The following is a 12,845-nucleotide window of genomic DNA, read 5'->3' as shown; positions in this document are numbered from 1 at the left end:
TGCCGTGATTGTCAAACCAGATGTGCATCAGTGAGACGCATAATGTGTCCCACCATGCGAGTGATGGAGTACGAATAGACTCCCTAGAGCCAGTAAGGGCCAGGGAATCTAAGTAGGGATGTTCCCAAAGTAACATGAAGGGGAACAGGTGCAAAAATTAGCACCCATTATGTAAATTACCCCCAAGTGACCAGATTAGAGAGGAGCAGATTTACATTACTGAATCAGATCAAAGACAGATATGCCAAGGATCAAAGCAGAAAAAAACAGCCCCAAGCTAAAGGGGAAGATAAAAGTCACCGGGTAGGTCCCCATGTAACAAGGGGCACCGGGGTAGTAGTCTGGACTGAGCTCACCCACTAAATATAGTCTGTAGACAACCCTTGTACATGCAGTATGGGAAGAATTTAGCCTTTTCCACAGAGTAACCTTCTCTCCTCGGCCACAGCAGTCCAGGCAATTAGGAGTCCAGAGATGCAGCTGTATTCCAACAGGGAAAATGTAACTTTTTTATTGTACAGAGGATGAAGGATGGACATAAAAGACAATTTTCAACTCTGGATTTCCTGCTCTCGCCCTGACATTTGCTGCAGTCATACCCACAACGACCACAGCAGCTGAGGATCACAGTTGTCCAACCACTGGAATCTTGGCGCCTGAGACCCCTTCAGCAAAGGCCCCTCTAAAGTCCAAAGGGTCTGTGTTGTAGTCCTTTTTTAGTCCTTGGTGATCTTTAGCCCGGAGCAACAGACCTCTCCCATCTGTGGGGTCTAGCAATGCCCCGTCTGTCTGTACGTCTGCACTGGTCAACGATCCCGACAGTTCTGGAGTGAAACAGCAGCTTTCTCTCTCTCTCTCTGCGGCTGACCCAGCCCCTCACCTTAACCATTTCTGTCCCTAACTAAATATAGCCCTTTAAAGGAGAACATACATAGTATAGTACAATACATTGCCAGATATAAGACACACATATAACCATACAGGTACATCACTTAGATACATGGGAAGTGCATGGGGGGGTCACATGACAGAAAGAGGGAGTGCAACTGAGGGGACCTGCCACCTCCTTACACCTATATGGACATTACAGTCTCTCCATTCTTTATGTATAAGAAAGGGCTAGCTTCTAGGACCAAAACATATCATAAAGCGAACTCAGATGAAACTAGAAAAAGTTACCTGTTCATTAAGTCATTCTAGACTCAAGATTATTAACAATTGATGCTGTTCAGATAGTCAGCGTAGAGTAATCATACATATATTCACAAATTGCCAAAGGTAAATAAACCCTAACTAAAGACTATGAAAATTAACTTTTAATTAGACTATTTAAAGGAAAACACTTTTAAAATCTGCTTAGTCAGTATATGTCTTAGAATATTGGTATACTGCTTATTATAGTCATAAGTATGTTTAGTATCCTGACAACAGTGTATTCTTTTAGGGTTAGGGTATATTCGCAGGGAGGCTTAGGAGCTTGTTTTAGTGGCTAGTCAGTGTGTCTATGAGTTATTTTCTAAAGGGATAATATAGGTAGCGGCCGCACAAATATACCCTAACCCTAAAAGAATACACTATTGACATTATATTAAACATAATTATGACTATAATGAGCAATATACCTGAGGGCTGGATGATCCCTATGATACGAAATGAAATACATCCCTGATCGCCCGCGTGTACAGTATTAACATGACGTGCAAGTGGTGTATCTCTGCCGTGCCTAATGTCCTCAAGGTATTCACTGATACGAACCCGCATTTCACATTTATTTTTTCTCACGTAATCCCAGGGACAGGTGCATGTGCAGAGATACACCACTCTTCCTGAGTTAAAACATTAGTATTGTTGTTTCTAAATGATTATGAACTTGTTTTCTTCGCATTATTTGAGGTCTGCAAGCACTGCATTTTGCATTTTTTTGTTATTTTGACCATTTCTCATTTTCTGAAAATAAATACAAAATTTAGCGCTTGGAAATTCGAAGACATGTCGTCAGTAGTTTATAGAATAAAAGAGCAATTTACATTTTACTCAAAAATATACCTGTAAAGAGAAAAATCAGACAAACTGAAAATTATGCAGTGATCTCTTTATTTTTGCCATTGCTATATATACTGTATATATATACAGTATATATATATATACTGTGTATGATAACAGAAATCCCATATAGGCTGCTACAATGCTAGAGGATGGAAACAAAAGATCCTTGACACTGATTTCTCATTCAAGCCACATATCCAAGCCCTTTACACTTCCTGCCGACTTCAACTCAAAAATATTTCACGGATCCGTACATTCCTCAACCAAGAATCTGCAAAAACCCTAGTCCATGCCCTCATCATCTCCCGCCTTAACTACTGCAACCTCCTGCTCTGTGGCCTCCCCTCTTACACTCTCGCACCCCTCCAATCTATTCTAAACTCTGCTCCCTGACTAATTCACCTGTCCCCCCGCTATTCCCCGGCCTCCCCCCCCTCTGTCAATCCCTGCACTGGCTCCCCATTACCCAAAGACTCCAGTTCAAAACCCTAACCATGCAGTGGATACTGTGTCTGGAGGCACGTCCCGCCCCAGCTGCTTGCTGACACAAGGCTGTGGGATGGATCTCCCCAGTAAACAACATATGTGCATATGTTCCTTCATCTACTGGCCTCTATAAGTAACTGAAGGTAAAAATTTGACCGAAACGTTTTTTACGTACTACAATAAATATTCTTCTGAATATCCTAAAGTTGAGTGCTAGGTTTTTAACTTATAACTACTTGGTTTGGGAACCTAACCTTTAGCACCATTACTTAAGTTGTGCTCACAGTGTTTTTCCCTTCTACAAAACCCTAACCATGACATACAAAGCCATCCACAACCTGAGTCCTCCATACATCCGTGACCTCGTCTCCCGGTACTTACCTGCACGAAACCTCCGATCCTCACAAGATCTCCTTCTGTACTCCCCTCTTATCTCCTCTTCCCACAATCGCATACAAGACTTCTCCCGTGCATCCCCCCTACTCTGGAACTCTCTACCACAACATATCAGACTCTCCCCTACCATGGAAACCTTTAAAAAGAACCTGAAGACCTACCTCTTCTGACAAGCCTACAACCTGCAGTAACCACCGATCCACCAAACCGCTGCACGACCAGCTCTACCCTCGCCTACTGTATCCTCACCCATCCCTTGTAGATTCTGAGCCCTTGCGGGCAGGGTCCTTTCTCATCCTGTACCACTCGTGACTTGTTTTGTTTAAGATTACTGTACTTGTATGTATTATGTATACCCCTCCTCACATGTAAAGCGCCATGGAATAAATGGCGCTATAATAAATAATAATAAAGTGCAGTTCCATTTTAAACAGAGGCACAAAAGCCTATGATCAGCATGAACAATGCAAAGCAGTGGCTAAAACAGTGTAAAGCACATCACCACTGGATTCACATGTTGCTATCTGATAGTCTGATGGACAAATCTGGTTTACCAGTTGCCCGGAGAGATCTGTTTAAGTTTATATACTTAAAGGTAACCTGTCAGCAGGATTGTGCTGAGTTACCTACAGACAGTGTCAGGTTGTTATACTGATTAAAATGATACCTTAGTTGATGAAATCCATCTTGTGGTTGTTAATTTTTATTTTCAGTTTTGAGTTAATGATATGCTCGTGCTTCTGGGTGACCTGTGGGGGGTCTTCATGTAGTGCTCTGATTAGGTATTCATCAGTATGGCTTCTGACAGGTCACTGATCCCTCAGTGACCTGCCCCCTAGTTTACATAATGAATATTATACTGTATATAGATATTGAAAAAAATCCCCTTCTACAGGCAGGCGCTGCCCATGACGCCTACGCTGCAGCATGAAATTAATGACATAGGTAAAAGGGAAAAGGAAAATAGTCAGCTCACCAGTCTTCTGCAGGTTTCTCTGAGTACGCACACAGCCGCCTTGATCAGAGGTGTGGTTCACAATGAAAAATGGATGAGGAAAAAAATCTCCAGTGTGTAATCCAATAAAATCAATTCTTTTATTCAAGACATATTAAAATGTATGTATCAAAAATATGACTATATACCATGACTAAGACCGCAAGAGGTTGAAACGTGTTGTTTGTTATGGGGACCCCATCTTTCCTTTCCTTTGTTCATTTGTATTTTTGATACATACATTTTAATTGTCTTGAATAAAAGAATTGATTTTATTGGATTACACGTTGGAGATTTTTTTTTCCTTTTCCATTTTGTGCTGCAGCATGATCGCATCTATAATGTGTATGTAATTCATTAGATTGATGCTATCCTTAAATTCCTAACTAAAAAAATCAGTTTGAAAATGGCACTGGCCGCGAATGAGCAGTAGCAGCTATTGGCGTTCCGATAACAGCTACTGCGTGCACAGGCAGTGCCATCTTGGAGGAAGAATTTTTTTTTCTCTAGCAAGAAGTCATACTGATGAATATCTAATCAGAACACCACATGAAGACCCCCCCCACAGGCTTGCCCCAGAGCATGAGCATATCATTTACTCAAAACTGAAAATAAAGATTAAACAACAACCACAAGATGGATTTCATCAACCAAGGTATCATTCTAATCAGTATAACAGTGCCAACCTTACACTGTCTGTAGGTTACTGTGCACAATCCTGCTGACAGGTTCCCTTTAAATCTTCATGGCAACTATATTACACAAGGATACATTGTAATACTATAGTATAATTGCTGTTGAAACAAACTTACTATTTGTTTATTTTCTGTCCTGTTGCACAAGTCACGAATCCTCTCCAAGATAGCCTCTTCTTTTGGCTTCACAGTTACAGGGTCCCGACTGAGAGCAGCTACAATTTCCTCCTTGAAAGATTCATGCAAGCTTCTTGATGCTTTGGCCTCTCCTACAGTACTCTTCAATGTCACATCTAGTTCGGTTGTGCTCTTCTTTATCTGGTTTAGCTCTTGTTTGCTGGCCTCCCAGGCTCGATGTGATGCATTTAACCTATCAGTGAGGATTGTAATCTCCTTTTCAAGAGTGTTCTTGGCATCAGTAACACTTTCTAAATTCTGAAATTAGCACAACAGAATGAGACAAATAATTTATTTTCTTATTACACAATCCAAACAAGGTTTTCTTAAAATGGGTTGAGTATACTGTACATGCTCGCTCTCATCTAAATTTTTGCCAGCAGTGGGGCTGTTTATGTTGAACAAGCCTGATTATTATTCTTCTGCACTATGGAGCACTTTATGTCATCCTTACCAAAAAAAATACAAATTTAGCCACCTTCTTTGTCCTACTCGTCCATTGAGCTGAATAAGAGAGCCATTTTCATACAAAAGTACAAAATATCACAAAAAAAGATAGTGAAAGGGGTTAGCTAAACATCATTTACACATACCAACACAGATATTAAATGGCAACAAAATTTCAATATAAATTATATTTTTTGCTGGGATTCAGTAGTGTGAGTAATGCAATTTGAGTATTTTCAATCTACTGTGTACAGAGCTGCTATAGACTGTGAGTGGAAATCTGACAACTCTTAAGAGACCTGTCATGGCCAGTCTTTGTGGTAGCTATTCTGTTTAACAGGCTTCAGATAGCACCTTTGTTTTAACCCTTTTGCTACTATACAGGAATCCGGCCTTTGTCACAAAGACTCCAGCTTTGCTGTGGGCTGGAGAAGCAAGTTGTCAGTAGAATAGCTGTGTCAGTACCACAAAAGTTAAATCAATAGACAAAATCAGGTGGCAATGACATGGTATGGAGGATAGCTGAGGTCTGAACCAAGTAGAAGAAATTGGAGACAGAATGGTGAGGCAAATAAGGAATTAAATCAGTTCATGGTCAGCAAAAAATAGCAATCCAAGGCTTAGACTGATGGGGTAGTGAATTGAAGGAAGGTCCAATATTAAGATCGGGAAAGAGATAAAGTGCACCAGCGTCTATATGAAAACCTACAACAGGCAAGAACTGAGTGTCAAGGGAAAATTTAAATATAGCGGTGTGCTCAGAATGTGGACTGCTGACCGTACCTAAGATCAAGACCTAATATACAAAAAGTTATAATTAACTGGGCGACAATACAGGCTGTCCAGCTCAAGATACACAAACTACAATGATGTTGCAGTTGGCCATAACATGCCCCACCAAGCGCCAGAGAAGAATGCGAACAGGCTGCCTAGTGGTTACGCCAGAGTCGCCTACTCTGCAATCAGCGCCACTTGCACGGTCAGAGCGTTGATGCCTGACAGCGGAAATAGATGGTTCTAGATCACAGCCATCAAGGTTTGGAAAAGCAGCCTTCAGCTTCAATTTTATCCCTTTGAATAACATATTTAGAAATTATAGCAAACTAAAAATTTGGTGAAGTCATCCACATAAAATGTCTCTCTTTCAGGAAAGTCAATATTAATAAAGCATTAAAAGAATATTCTCTATAAAGTACGGTAGCTTTTCAAGAATATAAACGGGATTCAGACGCATGCACTGATGGAACTATAGACTATAATGGTGCCAACAGAGCGAATGTGCACTCTGCTGTGCTTCATTTTACTACATCAGTTTACTACGTCTGAGTGTCCGCCTCCAGTAGGCATACACGCTCAAAAATGATGCAAGGCAGGGTCCACATTTGTTCTGATGGCATCATTATAGTCTATAGCCCCGTCGGCGCTTACATCTGTTGATGGAGCCATCGAACGGGTGCCGGAACGCAATGTGAAAGCACCCTTACATACATTGAATGTGATAACTTGCTCTTTTTCCAAACCATAATTCATCACAGAGATCATACAAACCTTGTGCAGGGTCTCTATTTGTTGGATAAATGAAATATTCTTTTTTTTCTCTCTGTTCACTTCAGAGACCAGCTTCATTATGGTTTCTCGGCTGGCTTTAGATTCTGTCTCATTGACATTAATGGTTTCCTCGAGAGTGAATATATTACCTTTTAATGTAGAATTCTCCTTATAGAGTTCACCTGCCTAAAAAAAAAAAAAAAAAAGTGCTAAGCTTGTAGTGTTGCTTATAAGTAGGCATTATAATATTCTTATACCCATTCAATCACTGGAAAGGCAAGGGTGAGCCAAGTCAGAGCAGTGAATCAAAATCCAATTCACTTACTGCAGAAAAAAATGTGAAGATTGTAGGAAGCGCTGCGGATTTTAAAATCTGCAAAATGCTCTTTTCATTGAGAAGTGATCTGTACTATTTTCGAGAAGATGCATGAATGGATAAATCTGCATCTCAATGTAGATGTAAATTTAATTGAAAACACATATGAGGATTTACAATGCAGACAATGACGCCTGGAGGACGACAAAGCAGCAGTGTAAAGCTATGTGAATTATAACACTGGAGTGCTTTATAATGCATGTATATAAGGACCCCCCCGGAGGAGCAAAATCTACACAATGGAACAGGGTTGATAACCATCCAGAAATTGCAGGACAGGAGGTAAAAATAAGGCACGTTTTTGCTCTGTCCATAAAAAAATGTAAAGCATCCATGAATTTTTTGAAGAAGAAACTGCTACTCATTATATGAGTGTAATTATCATTATTTTACAGTTTACAGTGTATGCTGCTGATGTCTTCATATCAGAATTATAGGCTGTAGACATGGATCATTTATAATCATAATGATTTATTACATTTTTCCAATGTGTCTGTAAAAAATATTGTGTTCCTGTGCTTTTTTGATAAGCTGTCCAGAAAAAAAAGTTGGCAACCCTGCAGGTATGCGTGCAATATGACTTATATTTATCTGGAAATGTACAGTCCAGGTGGTGTACTCCATGCACCTCAGAGGAGGCAGATCAAATTTCCATTGATAAAAGCATAAAACTACAAGCTATGTGGCATAAGGCTGTGCTTCTCTTTTCTAGGATATGCCAACACATGGTGGATTTTTAGTCATTTCCCTAGAAAAAAACATATGGGTATGTGTGTGTAAAGATAGGCCAGGGCAGTAGTCATGGCTGAATATTTCGGGTATTGTATACCCTGGCCTCCCTCTACAGGAAAACAGTACCTCTTCTCTTGCATGTTACTATCAGTATTCATGGTGCTGTCAGTGTCTTCTTTGCTGCGCTGACTTGAACCTGATCCTGGATCCCAATGAATAGAGACACAGTCCAGGGCAACTCTTAGCTGAACAACTTTATTTACTTCAGGACACAGCCCATCCACGTAGTTTCCAGCATTTCCATCACAGTAAAGACGGCACAATACTTCATCTTTCCCTTCACTGCTCCTTTCGTCACTAAGTGTTTCCGCGGGATGGAGCATCTCAGACAGTCCCTCAGTGTCCTCCATGTAAAGCGTCACCACGGTAAACCGCTCTCCTGCCCGTTTTGCCCTGGACATCAGAGATACAGCCCATATAGCTATCCACCACAATCTAGAGTGACCTGCCCGTACACATTAACGGTGACCTTCAACCTTCAATCTTCCTCTGCTTCCTTCCTCTCTACTGCTGGTTCTGCTGTACCTTGCTCTTCTCTGTGTACCCCCTGGTTGACTGGGCATTCTCTTTAACATTACAGAGTAGTTAGGCAGCTTGGGCATATAGCCCACCCGAGCACACAGAGGTCAGGTCCCTGACTGATACAGGAAGACCTTCATGGCTTATTCCCCAGCTAACCCCTCCTACAGTTTACTCTTATGTGTACTACAGCTATGTCTACCAAGTAGTGGACTCAGTGCCCCATCTAGTGACCATAACCAAAACTGCACTGTCTCTACCAAGTACATGGTGCAGAAACATAACAACACATGATATATAAACAATACAGCCACATGGAATAAACATTATTACACTACAACAGTAAAAAAAATATATATATATATATATATGCATAACAACAACATGGAGGTTTAAAGCGGTAAGACTCTCACCCCCTTACATTCCTCCTTCCTTAAATCATTGTGGTCCCTGACAATGCTACAATTATAATAAACTTTTACTATTTTACAGTGGATACTGCACGCAGGCAGAACAGACATATACAACAGCTCAATATGAGCTAGATTTATATGAAGTGAATGTCCACTTCATTTTCTTATTTATATATATATTCTTTTAACAAGCACCTGCACAGACAGTCCTCAGGCAGTGTCCTATAAAACACAAATGACCCTCCTAGTTGGGCCTAGGATAATTTAAGGTGATCCCCCTTCCTTTAAGGAGAGCATCCACTTTAGCCGGTATGTACAAAGTAGATGCATGGAGACAGTCCATTCATTTTATTGTACAAACGCGTACCCTCAGGTATGTTACCCTTAAGGGAGTCGTCCCCCTCCCTTTAACGATTGCTCGGTCCCGCGACCCATATGCGAGCTGTTTTCAATACGCAGTTCGCTGCTGCAGTCGCATGTGGTCCATCAGTCCATGAATCCACAACGGTTAAGAGTCAAGTTCTGCTATTCAGCAGAAGGGGCACAACGGTTGCAACAAAAAAAAATGTTTTACACAGTAACGATTACTTTTGGCCATTACGGCCGCACTGCTCTTTCTCTTGAGAGCAGGTCAGGATTTCTTCATCTGAGGGGATGCAGAACAGTCCCGTATTGGACAAAAAACAAATATTGTACAACAGGCATGACTTAAGTTATTATCAATTACTAGCTGAAGGGTGAAGTTCATCGACATGCATCTCGTGTCGCGTTGTAATTAGAATTCCAGGCCCTAGTACAGGCCAAAGAGGACTCTGGAGCCACAGGATCCCGGTATTGCCAAGGAAAAGCAGGTGTAGTACTGGAGGCGGACGACCCGCATGGGACCGACTGTGCCTGTGTAGGGTCCACTTGTAATACAGGACTGCCATCCTCCTGGCACAACGTCATGGCTATGGCATAGTAGCCCCAGAGACAATCTTCCCTTCTGAAGGAGATCCAATCCCCCTCTGCCAGTGGTCTACCATGCTTTACGGAGGCAGCGTTGATGTAAACTTTGGCATCTATTCCTGGTTCCCGTATAAAACCGCATCCTCTTTCTATGTTAGTATAGACCAACTGTCCATGGGAGCGGCGCCCAGCCATAGCACCCTCCCCATATTGGAGCAGCTGAGCCCACACTTCTTTCTCCCTTGCCTTTTTCTGGGCTATAATATCTGTGATCCAGAATGATTGACCAGGTTACACCTTGGGACTCTGATTCACCCCGGAGGCCGGAGACATGTTTGCTGCCAAAAAGGTGTCTGACATGGGCCTATTGTCGGTGTAACCTATCCTCAGATTTATGGACCGAAGGTCACTCACCGGTCGCGTAGACACTTTTGGTCACGTGGCACCATTCACTCCCATCCCACTCAGGCTGGTTCTGACCTCCATCATCAACCACTGCACACTGTTTGCCAAGGAACTTGAGGATTTGGTAAGTTCCACCCCGCGGATGTCAGATTCCTCCATGGGCGCGGCTGCGCACCTGATCCCACGCTAGTGTAGATCCTGTGCAGCCTGTTCTTCCGGTTTCAGCTCCTCGGAGGTGGGCATCATTTCCGGTCCCCACTGTGGTGGAACTAGCTCCGTTGACAAAGGTTCCGTCACTCATCTAGGTTCCCGCTCTGGCTCCTGACGTTGCTAATGCCCATGTGACTCCGGTATAGCACGATCCTTTAGCTGATGGTCCACTGGTGCAATCCCTGGCTCCAGCGTGGAGAAACGACACTCCGCACTCTGGCGTTGTGGAGGCTCAGGTCCAGGCAGTTGCCAAGGATCCTTCACTGCAGGTATCTTCTCCTCCACCGCCACTTCATCCCACAGGTGCACGGGCTGCCTTTTCAATCTCCTTCCGCAACCTCCATTCCATTCGCTCAATACCCCGACAGTGGAGGACGCAGCAGTGATGCATCGCCGCCATCATCACGTCTCGTACTGGCGTCAGGCAGCTGCACCCGGATATCCCTGCTTGGGCCACTCCCATTACAGGGCAGGGCCGTTTCGGGCCTCTCCACCCATTGCCTAGGGACCTAATGTAGGGGGCGTGTTTCCTTCTTTCTTCGGGGTGGGTCAGGAGATGTTGACAGAAATCTGTTGGCACCATTGCTGCACCGTCACGCCCACAAAGGGTGTCATTACAGTCCTTTTTGGAGCCAAAGTCCTCCACCTTCATGGCTGCCATCTTCTTACTCACTTTATCAGACTCAATCACAGTCTTTTTTACATTTATTTCTTCAGTCACATCTGGTAATTTACTCACAATTGCAGTATCTTCAACCTACATTCTTCAGGTCAAACTGGTCACATCCAATTTCTCTTCAGCATCTCCTTTTATCTCCTCACTGGTCACAATTGAATCTTCATCTCTTCCTGCGGTTCCTCTGCATTATAAGGTGTCGGTCTCCTGCCGACTACGCCAGTTGTAAAGGTAGGCCAGGGCAGTAGTCGTATTTCGGGTATTGTATACTCTGGCCTCCTTCTACAGGAAACAGTACCTCTTCTCTTGCATGTTACTATCAGTACTCACGGTGCTGTCAGCGTCTTCTTTGCTGAGTTGACTTGAAGCTGATCCTGGATCCCAATGAATAGAGACACAGTCCAGGGCAACTCTTAACTGAACAACTTTATTTACTACAGGACACAGCACATCCACGTACTTTCCAGCATTTCCATCACAGTAAAGCGTCTCAGACGGCCCCTCAGTGTCCCCCCTGTAAAGCGTCACCACAGTAAAGAGCTCTCCTGCCCATTTCGCCACGGATATCAGAGATTCAGCCCACGTAGCTATTCACCACAATCTGTAGTGACCAGCCCGTACACTTTTACATGACTTTCAATCTTCCTCTGCTTCCTTCCTTTCTTTTCCTCGCTACTGCTGGTTCTGCTGTACCTTGTTCTTCTCTGTGTAGCCCTGGATGACTGGGTATATGCTTTAATGTTACAGGGTAGATAGCCAGCTCGGACATATAGCCCACCCGAGCACACTGGGGTCAGGCCCCTGACTGACTGATACAGGAAGACCTTCGTGGCTTATTCCCCAGCTAACCCCTCCTACAGTTAACTCTTATGTGTACTACAGCTATATCTACCAAGTAGTGCCCCCATCTAGTGACCATAACCCAAATTGCACTGTTCCTACCAATTACATGGTGCAGAAACATAACAACACATAATATATAAACAATACAGCAACATGAAATGTACATTTTTACACTACAATGGTATAAAATATATATATATATATATATATATATATATATAAAACAACAACTTGGAGGTTTAAATTTATAAATCATATTTTCCCTTTGACAATTGCCTGTCACCATGAGAGAGTGGGTGTCAGCGACGTCCATGAGCAGCAGCGCGCCCTCAGCTGAGCAGAGAGAGGAAGACAGGAGTCCAGGAGGCGCAGCAGCTCTTACATCGGCGGCAGGAGCAGGAGGAGACAGGTGGCCGTGTTGGTGAGGAAGAGCAGCGTTATGAAGCCACTGCCTCAGAGAGAACCAGCGGGGAGATCAAAGGCTTGGAGACCGCAGGGAGCTAAAAGTAAGAGCCAGGGAGGTGCGGCGGTGTCTGTAGCAGCAGCAGGAGAAGGAAGAAGCCAGCAGCAGGCGGCGGGGACAGAGAGGAAAGGCAGCGCTACACAGCTCAGACAGGAGCCCGCGGTAAGATCAGAGGCTGAGAGACAGTGAGGAGGAGTGGAGGAGGCATCCTCGGAGTCAGCGGTAGTGGGGAGCAGCATTTTTAATTTTTGACAGCGCTGGGGGCAGGAGCCCAGGAAGTGCGGTGGTGTTTACGGTAGCAGCAGTAGGAGGAAGAAGTCGGCTACGGGTGGCGGTGTTGGAGGGGGAGAGTAGCGCTATGTAGCGGAGGGGCACTAATGGAGGATACCCCATTGACCTGAATGATGGGAA

General features: G+C 43.5%; 1 protein-coding gene across 1 annotated transcript in view; it reads right to left on the bottom strand.

Annotated features, from left to right (window-relative positions):
* The window catches only part of CCDC170 (coiled-coil domain containing 170), a 371,660-nt gene that overhangs the window by 163,344 nt on the left and 195,471 nt on the right, over nucleotides 1–12,845 (bottom strand). Inside the window, exons 7-8 of the mRNA XM_073557682.1 lie at nucleotides 6,790–6,975; nucleotides 4,735–5,052 (exon numbers count right to left, since the gene is read on the bottom strand). Of these exons, the coding sequence (XP_073413783.1) occupies nucleotides 4,735–5,052; nucleotides 6,790–6,975 (504 nt within the window). The remainder of the gene's footprint in view (nucleotides 1–4,734; nucleotides 5,053–6,789; nucleotides 6,976–12,845) is intronic.

The sequence above is a fragment of the Dendrobates tinctorius genome, unplaced genomic scaffold, assembly GCF_039654945.1.
Source record: "Dendrobates tinctorius isolate UK_male_01 unplaced genomic scaffold, ASM3965494v1 ptg000250l, whole genome shotgun sequence".
Classification (NCBI taxonomy): Eukaryota; Metazoa; Chordata; class Amphibia; order Anura; family Dendrobatidae; genus Dendrobates; species Dendrobates tinctorius.
This window is presented reverse-complemented; position numbering and strand designations above follow the sequence as displayed.